Source organism: Nicotiana tomentosiformis, chromosome 12, assembly GCF_000390325.3.
Source record: "Nicotiana tomentosiformis chromosome 12, ASM39032v3, whole genome shotgun sequence".
NCBI lineage: Eukaryota > Viridiplantae > Streptophyta > Magnoliopsida > Solanales > Solanaceae > Nicotiana > Nicotiana tomentosiformis.
In genome coordinates, this window is record NC_090823.1 from 38,179,858 (window position 1) to 38,195,861 (window position 16,004).

At 37.8% G+C, this 16,004-nt stretch overlaps 3 protein-coding genes across 3 annotated transcripts; 2 read left to right on the forward strand and 1 right to left on the reverse strand.

Annotated features, from left to right (window-relative positions):
- Positions 1 to 1,033: 1,033 nt before the first annotated feature.
- On the reverse strand, positions 1,034 to 3,793 carry LOC138902500 (uncharacterized). Its single transcript, XM_070190375.1, has 5 exons — positions 3,742 to 3,793; positions 2,879 to 3,226; positions 2,642 to 2,747; positions 2,187 to 2,478; positions 1,034 to 1,078 (listed from the first exon to the last, which is right to left on the reverse strand). The coding sequence occupies exons 1-5, from the start codon at positions 3,791 to 3,793 to the stop codon at positions 1,034 to 1,036; spliced, it is 843 nt and encodes a 280-aa protein (XP_070046476.1).
- Positions 3,794 to 3,817: 24 nt separating this feature from the next.
- LOC138902501 (uncharacterized) lies at positions 3,818 to 4,423 on the forward strand. Its single transcript, XM_070190376.1, has one exon. The coding sequence runs from the start codon at positions 3,818 to 3,820 to the stop codon at positions 4,421 to 4,423; it is 606 nt and encodes a 201-aa protein (XP_070046477.1).
- Positions 4,424 to 4,600: 177 nt separating this feature from the next.
- LOC104102917 (uncharacterized) lies at positions 4,601 to 5,141 on the forward strand. Its single transcript, XM_009610760.1, has 2 exons — positions 4,601 to 4,826; positions 4,921 to 5,141. Exons 1-2 carry the CDS (start codon positions 4,601 to 4,603, stop codon positions 5,139 to 5,141), a joined length of 447 nt encoding a protein of 148 aa, XP_009609055.1.
- Positions 5,142 to 16,004: the final 10,863 nt, after the last annotated feature.

Here is a 16,004-nt window from a genome sequence, read left to right on the forward strand (position 1 = left end):
TGGTCGAAGAAACAGATTGCGACTCAAACGAATCCAAAACATACTTGACAACTGGATTGATGAATATAAAGAAATGGCGGATGAAGCTATAAATTTCTTCAAGGAACAGTTTCAAGAAGATGTGATTCCTACAACTTTTGGCATAATAAACCATGTCCCTAGCATGGTGAACATGGAGCAGAACTCAAATTTGATTAGGCAACCCACAAAACAGGAGGTCAAACAAGCTAGTTTTGGCTTAAATGGTGAATCTACAAGAGGTCCCGATGGATTTACAGGTTCCTTTTATAACTCTTGTTGGGATACAATTGGTGACGATATTTGTGATATGGTTAGAGCATTCTTCAATGGTCAAAAGTTACCAAAATGTGTGACACATACAAATTTGGTGCTTTTGCCTAAGAAGAAGGAGGTGACAACATTTTCGGATATGAGGCCTATAAGCCTGAGTAATTTCATCAACAAAATCTTCTCTAGGGTGATTCATGAAAGATTGGTGGGTTTACTCCCTAATCTAATTTCGGATGAGCAAGTAGAATTTGTAAAAGAGAGAAGTATTGTGGAAAATCTACTGTTAACTCAAGAAATAATCACTATTATTAGGTTAAGAACTAGGGCTGAACCTAATGTTGTGATGAAACTTGACAGGACAAAAGCTTACGATCGACTTTCATGGCTATTCTTGACTAAGGTCTTAAGGAAGATGAGGTTTTGTTAAAGATTTATTGGCTTGGTGTTTGGTTTTGTTTCAAACAATTGGTATTCGGTACTCATTAATGGCCAACCTCAAGGTTTCTTCAAGTCTATAAGAGGTGTTAAGCAGGGTGATCCATTGTCACCCACATTCTTCATATTAGTTGCTGAGGCATTATCAAAGGGTTTGAATGTTTTGCATCTAAACTTACACTTTTGTGGGTTTGGTTTGCCTAAGTGGAGCCCCCAAAATCAACCACTTTTTTTAAAGCAACTATACCACTCGACAGCACTTGCCTAGTGGCTAATATATAAATAAAACCCAAAATGAGTCCAAAGCTTACAAGATGTCCAAACCAAAATAGAAGTTGCATGAAGCTACTAGCTATTAAAAAGATAGAAAAGCTAATATCTAATGAACTAGCTATTACAACATGATAAGTTGAATGCTTCCTTCTCCTATTAGTGTATGTAAATTCAATTGTTATTGGCAAATACCAAGCAAGACCTATCAAGCTCTCACCAGGTGCCAGGGTATATTGTCCATAGGCTAAAATGAATTCCAAACATCTACACCACAGAGTTGAAGCCAACATAGTCTTCCAAGTGTAGCTACTATATAATCTCCATATGCAATGGACTAATTTTGTTTAAGTATTAATCATGTGCTAACTCATCAAAATTAATGTGTAAAAGAGGAGCCTGGCTTTAGGCACGCTTTGCAAGGCAAAGTCCAGGCATGAGCTAGCTTTAGGCTAGCTTTGCAAGGCAAAAGCCATGCTTGAGCTGGCTTTAGGCAGGCTTTGCAGGGCAAAAAGCCAGGCTTGAGCTGGCTTTAGCCAGGCTTGAGCTGGCTTTAGCCAGGCTTTACAAGATAAAAGCCAGGCATGGGCTGGCTTTAGCCAGGCTTTACAAGGCAAAAGCTAGGCATGAGCTGGCTTTAGGCTGGCTTTGCAAGGCAAAAGCCAGGAATGAGCTGGCTTTAAGCAGGCTTTGCAAGGCAAAGGCCAGGCTTTGAAATTGTGCCTTTTTGTGATCTTGTAAGCTCAGATCCTTCCCTACTAGAACCTTTAATGTAGACATCATTCTAAACATTGCTAAACCATCATCAGATTGAGCATGAAAGCATGCTAATACCACTGAGAAATGACTCAACAATCTCCAAAAATAACATATGATGGGTTCAGCATTTTCCTTAGCATTTGGACATATCAGTTTGTGTAGAGTCCAATCCTGTGAAGCCATCAGCCTGAGGTTCTTATTTTTGCTATCCTAACCCTAAGGTTAGGTGATTGAGATTTTTCTAGATTGATCAACCTCCTCCCTGCACTAGGCAATTCAGAGAATGAATGAAACTCAGATGTACTTGCAAAAGAGAACACAATGTTAGCTATAAAATCCGCCACTGAGTTGCCTTCTATGAACACATGTTGAAAGATCACATTGAAGTTGTCCTTCATCTCTATAATTTTCTTCATATTCTGTGCAATTACCCAAGGAGGATCCCATTCCCATTCTATCGCCTTCTTCATCACCAATGAATTAGTCTCCAGTATGAGAGGGTGAAGATCATACTCCACACAATATTCAAACCCTTCAAGAATAGCCTTAGCTTCAGCCACCACATTAGTTGTCACTCCCAGGTCTACTGCCCTAGCATACACCACATCACCTTCATCATCACTCACACAAAAGCCTAGGAATATAGGTCCAGGATTGCCCTTTGAATCTCCATCAATATTATATTTGTACCAACCATGAAAAAGAAGCTGCCAGGTTACTCTTCTAGTGATCAATATAGGTTTATATCCTTCAAAGTATTGAATCATGTCTGGCCATAACAATGGAATATTAGGGATCCAAGCATACCTCACCCTTGCCAGTTAATGCAATGTCCTATTAATCTCATGAATCACCCTATTTGTGGACACTGAACCACCATGTTTACCTGCATTTCTTCTCTTCCAAAGCTCCTAAGTGATGATAGCTGGTACTGCTTGAAATAATGGCTTTAATTTTGGACAACACTGAGCATACTACCAATTTCTTATAATCTGCTTCAATTGAATCAATTGCACAGAAATTCCAGCAGCCCCCATGAACAAGTTCCATACCTTAGAGGCAGTAGGACTTGTGACAAATATATGCTCAATGGATTCCTCTTGGGGCTACTGACAACACCAACATCTAGACATCACCATTTGCCCTTGCCTTCTCCACATGTCATCGGTGGCTATTTTCTGCCTCCATAATCTCCACAAGAAGAAGGATATCTTGAATGGCAAATCTTTAATCCACATTAACTTGAATTCCTGATTAGGATTAACCATATGCCTTAATATTTGCCAAGCACTGCTAACACTGAACTTGCCTGAAGGAGTTGGCATCCAGTATGGCCTATCCCAATATCCCTCACTACCTTCATAATGCACATTTAGCCTTATATGTTCTGCAATTTCCTCATTGAAAGTTTGATCTAGCAGCTGATCATCCCATGCTTTCCCTTGTCGCAGTTCTGCCACCTCCTGAAGACCTTCATTGATTAGAAAGTCTTCAGGTAATACGTGATAAAGTGCACCCAATCCAGTCCTATTTTCATGCCAAAATCAACCACTTAGCATGTGCAGATGACACTATTATTTTCTCATCTTGAGATGCTAGTTCTCAACAGTTGGTAATGGAGGTTTTGAATGCATATGAAGCTGTATCTAGCCAGTTGGTGAACAAGGTAAATCTGCTATATATATATATATATATGCATCACTCTGCTATTATGGAGGTGGCTACAAAGGTAGAGAGGATCACTCGAATTGGAAGGCAAGATTTCCCTTTAACATATCTTGGATGTCCTATTTACTACTCGAGGGGAAGGATGTACTATTATCAATGCCTAATTGCTAAGGTGCTTGGCAAATTACAATCATGGAAAGGCAAATTGCTCTCTACAAGAGGTAGGACTGTTTTGATCTCTCATGTTCTTTAGAGTATGACCATCGACCTACTTTCAGCTATGAATCCACCAAATTATGTTATTAACAAGCTTCATACGATGTTTGCACAATTCTTTTGGAGTAGCTCCATTGGTGGCAAAGGTAGACATTGAGCATCTTGGAACACTTTATGTATGCCATGTGATGAAGGTGGAATAGGTTTTAGATCGTTGCACGATGTATCTAAAGCATTATTTTGCAAATTGTGGTGGAATGTTCGAACAAAACCAAGCCTTTGGAGCTTTTTTATGTGTCAAAAATATTGCAAGAAGTTAAATGCAATTATTGTTCCTTGGAGGAAAGGATCACATGTATGGAGGAAGATGTTGGAATGTAGGGATATTATTGAGCATCAAATTGTTTGGCACCCAAAAATAGAATCTTCTCTTTTTTGGTTTGACAATTGGACGAGGATAGGAGCATTATACTTCTTAGTTCCTCGGGATTTTGAAATAGATGAATCTATTCATAATGTATATAATGTAGTAGAAGATGTCACTTGGAATGTTAGCAAGTTACTGGACATTCTGCCTGAAGAATATGCACTGCACATTGTAGAGTACATAAAGCCTCCTGTCATGCAAGATATGCTCGACATACCATTCTGGATGCTAGACACTCGTGGGTTGCTCAGTGTCAAAACTGCATGTGAGTATTTGAGAAGGAGAAATGAGCCACGCAATGATTACAAGATGATATGGGTGAAGGGATTACCTTTCAAAGTTTTCTTCTTCATGTAGAAGGTGTAGAAAGCCAAGCTACCATTAGATGACTTTATGGGAAGATTATGTTATTGCATGCCATCTAGATGTTGGTATTATGACCAGCCTTAGGAGGAAACTATAATACATTTAATCTTCACATCTCATGTTGCTAATAGAGTTTGGACCTACTTTCTCACGCGAGCAGGAATAGCTATGGAGGGACTGACACTGCATCATGCAGTGACTAAATGCTGGACTGCCCAAGTGCTACCTAGAATCAAACCTATTATGCAAGCATTACCTTCTTGTATTGCTTGGGAGCTATGGAAGCGCAGAAATAACCGTAAGTATGGGAAAGCAGTGACTGTTAGTCGACATGTACCAAATTTCAACAACACTTCAATCACTTGTGCAAGTGAGAAAGCCAGGGCTGCAAAAGGTCCCTCATAGGTGGCATGATCTTTTGCTAATGTTGGAGAACTATACACCACGTCTGAAGGTACATAAAGTTATATGGAAATTTCCCATGGAAGGTTGGATTAAAGTTAACACTGATAGTGCGTCGAGGAAAAATTCTGGAAGAAATGCAATTGGATTCTGCTTAAGAAATGAGAATGGAGATGTGAGATATGCTTTTGATAGGGAGATCAATGAAGCCACAAATACAGAAGCAGAAGCACTGGCAGTTGTGGAAGCTTTGAGTTATTGCAGGGAATACAATTACACTCAAATCTGGCTCCAAACAGATTCTTAGGTATTGAAGAATATAATTACTGGTACTTGGAAGCCACCTTGGTTTATTACGAATTATATAGAGGAAATTCTACAACTATTGGAGGGATGTAATAAAATGGTATCACACATATATAGAGAGGGCAACAAACTGGCGGATCATCTTGCTAATTATGCACTTGATGTTGGTAACATTGAGTGTCATGAATTTTGGCAATTGGATATTCAAGAAAGACGTTTAGTGAATGAAGATAAGTTACAATGCCCTTATTTGAGGGTGAAAGTTACCAAGAACTAGGGAGTAAGGAGGAAAGTTGTAGTATGGGGATAGAGATTATTCTGGATCATCATGCTCAAATCCTTAAGGAAGAGAACATGAAGGCCATTTTTTCTACTAACCTTGTATTCTTTTTTTGCACGACAATTTACTGTCTTCATGCTTTACCAATTACTACGACTTCAATGGGTGGTCCAACACAAGTACTCTACCTAGAATCTGGCTCGACAAACTTCATCAAATGAGATGCTACTGTCACCATGCCCTATCATGTGTTTCATATTTTAAGTGTGGTATTAGCACATTATGCACATTTACTTGAAGAGGGGACACTAGTATCATGGGCGGTCCCACGTGGAGAGGTGAGGAGTCATTGTCACCCTATAGGCTCGGAAAAACCATGTATATATTACTGTATATACATCGAGGACTCATATAATAATTTAATTGTGCCCCAAATGAACAAAATTCCCCTTGGTTGTACAGGTTCTGCAGGCTGTTTAGTTCCATTCCCTCACTGCCAGACCTAGGATCGAGACCCAACACCAGCATTACTTCACCATTTCTTTCTTTTTCTTTTTTTTTACGCCATATTTAGTAATCAACTTAGTTTATTTATTTTTTAATTCAAACATTAATTTAGTACTAGTACATAGAAATCACTTAGTTTAATTTTTTTCTTTTAAAATCTCTCCATCTAAGCCCCAAAACTCAATTTCTCTTCACGATTAGTTCTTTGTATCTTTTACACAAAATACTCAAAAACTCTATTGGATATTCATCTTTCTAGACTTTGAAAAGTTAATAACAGACAAAAATAATGATTAAGGACAGTAGGAAAGGGGGATAAATATTTTATTAACTAGTTTCATTAGTCAATAATCTTTATCTCTAATCAAGTTTTATTATTATTTTATTTAAAAAAAATAAAGACAACTAAAACCCTTCTCCCTTTAATGTTTCTTTCCTTTTTCCCTTTTTTTATTGAACGACAGTTTAGTACTCCATATTTAGTAATCAACTTAGTTTATTTATTTTTTAATTCAAATATTAATTTAGTACCAGTACATAGAAGTCACTTACTTTAATTTTTTTCTTTTGAAATCTCTCCATCTAAGCTCCAAAACTCAACTTCTCTTCACGATTAGTTCTTTGCATCTTCTACACAAAATACTCAAAACTCTATTAGAGATACATTTTTCTAGACTTTGAAAAGTTAATAAAGAGACACAAAAATAATGATTAAAGACAGTAGGAAAGGGGAAAAAATTATTTCATTAACTAGTTTCATTAGTCAATAATCTTTATCTCTAATCAATTTTTATTAATATTTCATTTAGAAAAAATAAAGACAACTAAAACCTTCTCCCTTCAAAGTTTACTTTGGCAAAGTAGCAAGTATTTGTTGACTCTGGGATTTCAATTGAAGCTTTTTGGACTGCTTACTGACTTTTATTAGTCATGATTTTGTTTAAATTTTTTATGTTTTTGAACATTCTTTCGGCCACGAACTCGTAATCACTAAGTTTTCAAAGAGTTGCATGCCAAACTTTATTGCGTGTCTGTTTTATATTTACGTTAAAAATAATGATGCCCCCGCGACATTCAAATCCTGGATCCGCCTCTGACTAGTATGCATAAGCATGGACATCAACGCAAGGCATAAGCATTTCATACCCAAAAAACTGCTCAAAATAGAATAAAAAAGAAGCCGCATGAAGACATTCACATACACTGTCACATGATCACGATAGGATGTGTTAATGTAAACTATAAATCATGGGAAATACACAATACAACAGAAATAAGATCACACCATCGTGAGCAGCAGATTACGTACATACTGCCCAGATCCACAACGTACCGCTGCAGGTTTTCATTAATTTGGTGGGAGTTTTGACATGCATTTTTAGATACTGTTTATCATATAAACCAACTAGGATACACGAGATGAAGTATGGCATACTCGAACTGATGCAAATGACGAGATGTGCGCATGGATTGGAGTTTTTTGGGGTGGACAAATAGGCAGAACAAAAGAGAGGCTACTGCTAAGCCTCTATAGCTGGGCAATTTTCATGGCAATTCTTGTGCAGATCAGGATTTCATCTTGGAAAATATTGTATTACAATTTTAATAATTTCAGCAGGGTAGTTTTAATAATTTACAATTTTTACCTTACTAGGTCAATGTTAAATACTAGATTAAAATGTACTACAAAATTTGAGTATGCCTCACTCAAATATGGTAATAGGGATTATGTACACTACAACTATTATGCCTCACAAGACACTATGCTTGTATTTCTTTTGATTTTTATTATTATACATAAAAACTCGCCCTAGGCACCTTGCCTAGTAGATTTAAAAAAAAACTTGAGATATTTAAAGTGGGAGACTATATCCTCCGGAAGGTTTTCCCCGGACACAGGAACATAATGTAGGAAAGCTCGATGCTAGTTGGAAGGTCCATATCGAATTATCGGAATAATAAGCAAATGAACTTACAAGCTCGAGAAAAACGAGGGGAAGCTCCTTCAGTCTAACTGAAACATCGCCCACTTGAAGCACTACTATTTTTAAGGATCCCAGCGGTTTCCTTTCTTCTTTATATTTTTTTAATTTTCATTTAATTATTAGATGATAAGCATAGCTAGCCCGAATGATGACAACTCAGACCCACAAAAAACATAATAGAATAGCAATAGTTCCGATTTGGAGTGAAAAATGTCTCGCCAATATGCTAGCATTGTCTTTATCTAAATGTTTCTCGTTTCCTATACTTCCTTTTCAAAAATTGGACCGATGGAAGATCAATCAATGAATACAAGACCACCAGCCAATAAGTCTAGTATTCGAGCTTTTATTCTTCAAACTCAAACTCTGGAGGAGAATATTATATGGAAACCGTTTAATTATATGAAGAATAGAAGATCTAACTTGATGTCTCGAAAATAACAATATCCGGGGACAAGGTTTGCATCCGGAATAAGATCATCTCGACCAATACACATCTTATGTACCACTGGTCCAGGAGTGGCCACTTTGTTAATAATAAAAAGCCCTTCAAAGAGGCTAGAATTATTTTTATTCGGATATGTTTTCCCTTTTCATTTAGAAGAAAACTAAGTCCATCTAAGCTACTTGATGTATGTTGTTAAGATAATTTATCCTTTATGTTCGGAATAATTATCCCGTATGTATAGGGTAAAATATATTATGACACGTGGCCGTCCGAGAAAGGGACACATAGAACCCAAGACATGGGGATGGTTGAAAATCGAAGACAACTGTTTCGTTTGTCGCCGGAAAGAATAATGCTCATAAAGATGTGATAAATGGTCTTTTCTCGGTAGCATTTAATAGAGAATATTCATAGCATTAAGAGCAGTTACCCGTTACAAGGAATTTGACATTTATATTCACCGTTATATCTTCATCAATGCCCCTCATAATTGACATTAAAGAAGGGCACGATTGTAGGACCTTCTTCATAGCTATGAATAGTGAGCTTCGTTGTCATTGTAAAGGACACGAATTTTCTGGCAAACTTACACTATATTTTATACAAAGCTCAATCTAATCTTATCTTCTTATTTCTTGATTTCTTTGTTATTGTTCCCGAAAATCTTATTCGCGGATTGTTGCTTATGCTGTTTCGTCTATATCCTAAGGCTAAGTATTGCGTAACTCTTCAATTATTTATTTATTTCAGGATAAAATTAATTTACTTATCTAGAAACCACGCATAAATTTAACTGTATCATTTTACGGGTAAACAGTTTGGCGCCCACCGTGGGGCCTAGATAGCCGTGTAATCAAATTGATCCTTGCCTTTTTTACTAACATGTTTTGATTGTTTTTGTCTTAATACAAATTATAAGAAATGGCAGATAACGCTATTAACGACATGCACAACCCTGAGATTCGAGGGGATTAGCCTCATTCCGAGGACTCAATCAGCGACATCCATAACGAAGGGAGTGGCGCTACACCAGTGCATGACAGGCTGTATCCTTGACATGTTCGGGGGACCACTCCCGATGACGCTGATAAGGAGCATGTCGTCGACGCAGTAAGGTCTTGCAAGAGCAACAAATGATCATTCTAGGCCACCTCACCCGAGAGGATAAAGTTATAAAGGAGTTGAAGCAAGCGATGTCGGGAGCTTCAAATAATGCAAACAGACGAGATTCGATTCCTCCCAAGGTTCTCACGAATCATACAACGCGTAGGATCGACAACAATACTCCCATGGGTGAAATTGGCTCCGATGGGGCAGGGAGAACAGATCCGGTCTCACCAATGAGAATGATTCTTTCAAGAATGAACTTTTACGGTTCATGAGGGAACTAAACGCCCGCATAGACCAGATCCCGGGTACGCCACCACCGCTGAAAGGCCCGGACTCGAAGAAGTATACTCAATTGTCATACAAGTCAAGTGCGGCACTAGAGTCAATCCCGAAGAGGTTCAAAATGCCTGAAATGCCAAAGTATGACGAAACTTCAGACCCCCGGGAGCATATTACCACCTACACAATGGCGATAAAAGGGAATGATTTAGCTCCTCATGAAATTGAATTTGTGCTGTTAAAGAAATTTGGAGAAACCCTCACGAGGGGGGCCTTAACATGATATTCGCTGTTACCCGAGCATTCCATAGATTCCTTTGAAATACTTGCAGATTCTTTCATCAAGGCTCGTGTCGGGGCAAGAAAAGTACCGGCCTAAAAGGCCGACATATTCAGGATAGTGCAAGGAGAACCCGAGCTTCTACGAGAGTTTGTTACCCGATTCCAAAAGGAGAGAATGTTGCTCCCGGCTATCCCGGATGAATGGGCGTGTGAGGCATTCACCAAAGGATTGAATCCGAGGAGTTCAGACGCTTCCCAGAAATTAAAGGAAATCCTACTCGAGTTTTAAGCAATGACCTGGACGAACATCCACAACCGGTATGAATCAAAAATGAGGATCGAAGATTATCAGGTTGGTTTTCCATCATCGACCAAAGGACGAGAAAAGAACAAGGAAAACTAAATGGGTGATTATGACGCTGACAGGCGGACTTCGATGGGCCATTTTTTGCCTTACGAACGAACGGAAGGCCACAGCAGAGGTTTCTGGACAGCGGATAGGTTCACGATTGACATGAGGACTGATCGCGGCCGGAACAATCCATCACTGCAGGATAAAGAAGTGGTAGGATCGCGGGATCCTTCCTACCCTAAATTATCAGAATACAACTTTAACATCAGTATAATGGAATTGGTATCGGCCATGAGAAACATCAAAGAAGCACGGTTCCCAAGATCGATGAGATCTAATTCTAACCAGAGGGATCCCAAGTTGTGGTATGAATACCACGGGACGGATGGCCACCAGACATGGGACTATCGACATCTCCGGAAAGAAGTGGCAACATTACTGAAGAATGGTCACATCAAAGAATTCTTGATAAACATAAAGAAATGGCGGATGAAGCTGTAAATTTCTTCAATAAACAGTTTCGAGAAGATGTGATTCCTACAGCTTTTGGCATAATAAACCATGTCCCTATCATGGTGAACATGGAGCAGAACTCAAACTTGATTAGGCAACCCACAAAACAGGAGGTCAAACAAGCTGGTTTTGGCCTAAATGGTGAATCTACAGGAGGTCTCGATGGATTTACAGGTTCCTTTTATCCTTCTTGTTGGGATACAATTGGTGACGATATTTGTGATATGGTTAGAGCATTCTTCAATGGACAAGAGTTACCAAAATGTGTGACACATACAAATTTGGTGCTTTTGCCTAAGAAGAAGGAGGTGACAACATTTTCGGATATGAGGCCTATAAGCCTGAGTAATTTCATCAACAAAATCTTCTCTAGGGTGATTCATGAGAGATTGGTGGGGTTACTCCCTAATCTAATTTCGGATGAACAAGTAGGATTTGTGAAAGGGAGAAGTATTGTGGAAAATCTACTGCTAACTCAAGAAATAATCACTGATATTAGGTTAAGAAATAGGGCTGAACATAATGTTGTGATGAAGCTTGACATGACAAAAGCTTACGATCGACTTTCATGGCTATTCTTGACTAAGGTCTTAAGGAAGATGGGGTTTTGTTAAAGATTTATTGGCTTGGTATTTGGTTTTGTTTCAAACAATTGGTATTCAGTACTTATTAATGGCCAACCTCAAGGTTTTTTCAAGTCTACAAGAGGTGTTAAGTAGGGTGATCCATTGTTACCCACACTCTTCATATTAGTTGTTGAGGCATTATCAAAGGGTTTGAATGCTTTGCATCTAAACTTACACTTTTGTGGGTTTGGTTTGCCTAAGTGGAGCCCCAAAATCAACCACTTAGCATATGCCGATGACACTATTATTTTCTCATCCTGAGATGCTACTTCTCTACGGTTGGTAATGGAGGTTTTGAATGCATATGAAGCTGTATCTAGCCAGTTGGTGAACAAAGGTAAATCTGCTATATATATGCATCACTCTACTAGTATGGAGGTGGCTACAAAGGTAGAAAGGCTCACTGGAATTGGAAGGCAAGATTTTTCTTTAACATATCTTGGATGCCCTATTTTCTACTCGAAGGGAAGGATGGACTACTATCAATGCCTAATTACTAAGGTGCTTGATAAAATATAATCATGGAAAGGTAAATTTCTCTCTACAGGAGGTATGACTGTTTTGATCTCTCATGTTCTTTAGAGTATGACCATCCACATACTTTCAGCTATGAATCCACCAAATTATGTTATTAACAAGCTTCATACGATGTTTGCACAATTCTTTTGGAGTAGCTCCATTGGTGGCAAAAGTAGACATTGAGCATCTTGGAACACTTTGTGTATGCCATGTGATGAAGGTGGAATAGGTTTTAGATCGTTGCACGATGTATCTAAAGCATTATTTTACAAATTATGGTGGAATGTTCGAACAAAACCACGCCTTTGGAGCTCTTTTATGTGTCAAAAATATTGCAAGAAGTTAAATGCAATTATTGTCCCTTGGAGGAAAGGATCACACATATGGAGGAAGATGTTGGAATGTAGGGATATTATTGAGCATCAAATTGTTTGGCACCCAAAAATAAAATCTTCTCTTTTTTGGTTTGACAATTGGATGGGGATAGGAGCATTATACTTCTTAGTTCCTCGGGATTTTGGAATAGATGAATCTATTCATAATGTATATGATGTAGTAGAAGCTGTCACTTGGAATGTTAACAAGTTACTGGACATTCTGCCTGAAGAATATGCACTGCACATTGTGGAGTACATAAAGCCTCCTGTCATGCAAGATATGCTTGACATACCATTCTGGATGCTAGACACTGGTGGGTTGTTCAGTGTCAAAACTGCGTGTGAGTATTTGAGAAGGAGAAATGAGCCACGCAATGCTTACAAGATGATACGGGCGAAGGGATTACATTTCAAAGTTTCCTTCTTCATGTGGAAGGTGTAGAAAGCCAAGCTACCATTAGAAGACTTTATGGGAAGATTAGGTTATTGCATGCCATCCAGATGTTGGTCTTGTGACCAGCCTCAGGAGGAAAATCTAATATATTTATCTTTACATCTCATGCTGCTAATAGAGTTTGGACTTACTTTTTCACGCGAGCAGGAATATCTATGGAGGGACTGACACTACATCATGCAGTGACTAAATGCTGGACTGCCCAAGTGCTACCTAGAATCAAACATATTATGCAAGCATTACCTTCTTGTATTGCTTGGGAGCTATGGAAGCACAGAAACAACCATAAGTATGGGGAAGCAGTGACTGTTAGTTGAGTCATTTACTAAATTTCAACAACACTTCAATCACTTGTGCAAGTGAGAAAGCCAGAGCTGCAAAAGGTCCCTCATATGTGGCATGATCTTTTGCTAATGTTGGAGAAATATACACCACGTCTGGAGGTACATAAAGTTATATGGCAATTTTTCATGGAAGGTGGGATCAAAGTTAACACTAATGGTGCGTCTAGGGGAAATTCTGGAAGAAGTGCAATTGGATTCTGCTTAAGAAATGAGAATGGAGATGTGAGATATGCTTATTCTGGATCATCATGCTCAAATCCTTAGGGAAGAGAACATGAAGGTCATTTTTTCTACTAACCCTCTGTTCTTTTTTGCAAGATAATTTACTGTCTTCATGCTTTACCAATTACTACGACCTCAATGGGTGGTCCAACATAAGTCTCTACCCATAATCTGGTTCGACAAACTTCATCAAATGAGATGCTACTGTCACCATGCCCTATCACGTGTTTCATATTTTAAGTGTGGTATTGGCACATTATGCACATTCCCTTGAAGTGGGGACACTAGTATAAGGGGTGGTCCCACGTAGAGAGGTGAGGGGTCACTGGCACCCTATAGACTCGGGAAAAACCATGTATATATTACTGTATATACATCTAGGGCTCTTATTATAATTTAATTGTGCCCCAAATGAATAAAATGCCCCTTGGTTGCACAGGTTCTGCAGGCTATTTAGTTCCGTTCCCTCACCGCTAGACCTAGGATCGAGACCCAACACCAGCATTACTTCACCATTTCTTTCTTTTTAATTTTTACGCCATATTTAGTAATCAACTTGGTTTATTTATTTTTTAATTCAAACATTAATTTAGTACTAGTACATAGAAGTCACTTATTTTAATTTTTTTCTTTTAAAATCTCTCCATCTAAGCTCCGAAACTCAATTTCACTTCACGATTAGTTCTTTGTATCTTTTACACAAAATACTCAAAAACTCTATTGGAGATACATCTTTCTAGATTTTAAAATGTTAATAAGAGACAAAAATAATGATTAAAGACAATAGGAAAGGGGGATAAAATATTTTATTAACTAGTTTCATTAGTCAATAATCTTTATCTCTAACCAATTTTTATTATTATTTCATTTAGAAAAAATAAAGACAACTAAAACCCTTCTCCCCTCAACGTTTCTTTCTTTTTTCCCTTTTTAATTGAACGACAGTTTAGTACTCCATATTTAGTAATCAACTTGGTTTATTTAGTTTTTTATTCAAACATTAATTTAGTACTAGTACATAGAAGTCACTTAGTTTAATTTTTTTCTTTTAAAATCTCTCCATCTAATCTCAAAAACTCAACTTCTCTTCACGATTAGTTCTTTATATCTTCTACACTAAATACTCAAAACTCTATTGGAGATACATCTTTCTAGACTTTGAAAAGTTAATAAAGAGACACAAAAATAATGATTAAAGACAGTAGGAAAGGGGGATGAAATATTTCATTAACTAGTTTCATTAGTCAATAATCTTTATCTATAATCAATTTTTATTATTATTTCGTTTAGAAAAAATAAAGAAAACTAAAACCTTCTCCCTTCAACGTTTACTTTGGCAAAGTAGCAAGTATTTGTTGACTCTGGCACTTCGATTGAGGCTTTTTGGACTGCTTATTGACTTTTATTAGTCATGATTTTGTTTAAGTTTTTTATATTTTTGAACATTCTTTTGGCTACGAACTCGTAATCACTAAGTTTTCAAAGAGTTGCATGCCAAACTTTATTGCGTGTCAGTTTTATATTTACGTTAAAAATAATGGTGCCCCCGCGACGTTCAAATCCTGGGTCCGCCTCTGACTAGTATGCATAAGCATGGACATCAACGCAAGGCATAAGCATTTCATACCCAAAAAACTGCTCAAAATAGAAAAATAAAGAAGCCGCATGAAGACATTCACATACACTGTCACATGATCACGATAGGAAGTGTTAATGTAAACTATAAATCATGGGAAATACACAATACAACAGAAATAAGATCACACCATCGTGAGCAGCAGATTACGTACATACTGCCCAGATCCACAACGTACCGCTGCAGGTTTTCATTAATCTTGGTGGGAGTTTTGACATGCATTTGTAGATACTGTTTATCATATAAACCAACTAGGATACACGAGATGAAGTATGGCATACTCGAACTGATGCAAATGACGAGATGTGCGCATGGATTGGAGTTTTTTGGTGTGGACAAATAGGCAGAACAAAAGAGAGGCTACTGCTAAGCCTCTATAGCTGGGCAATTTTCATGGCAATTCTTGTGCAGATCAGGATTTCATCTTGGAAAATATTGTATTACAATTTTAATAATTTCAGCAGGGTAGTTTTAATAATTTATAATTTTTACCTTACTAGGTCAATGTTAAATACTAGATTAAAATGTACTACCAAATTTGAGTATGCCTCACTCAAATATGGTAATAGGGATTATGTACACTACAACTATTATGCCTCACATCCTGTGAGGCCACGTGACACTATGCTTGTATTTCTTTTGATTTTTATTATTATACATAAAAACTCGCCCTAGGCACCTTGTCTAGTAGATTTAAAAAAAAACTTGAGATATTTAAAGTGGGAGACTATATCCTCCGGAAGGTTTTCCCCGGACACAGGAACATAATGTAGGAAAGCTCGATGCTAGTTGAAAGGTCCATATTGAATTATCGGAATAATAAGCAAATGAACTTACAAGCTCGAGAAAAACGAGGGGAAGCTCCTTCAGTCTAACTGAAACATCGCCCACTTGAAGCACTACTATTTTTAAGGATCCCAGCGGTTTCCT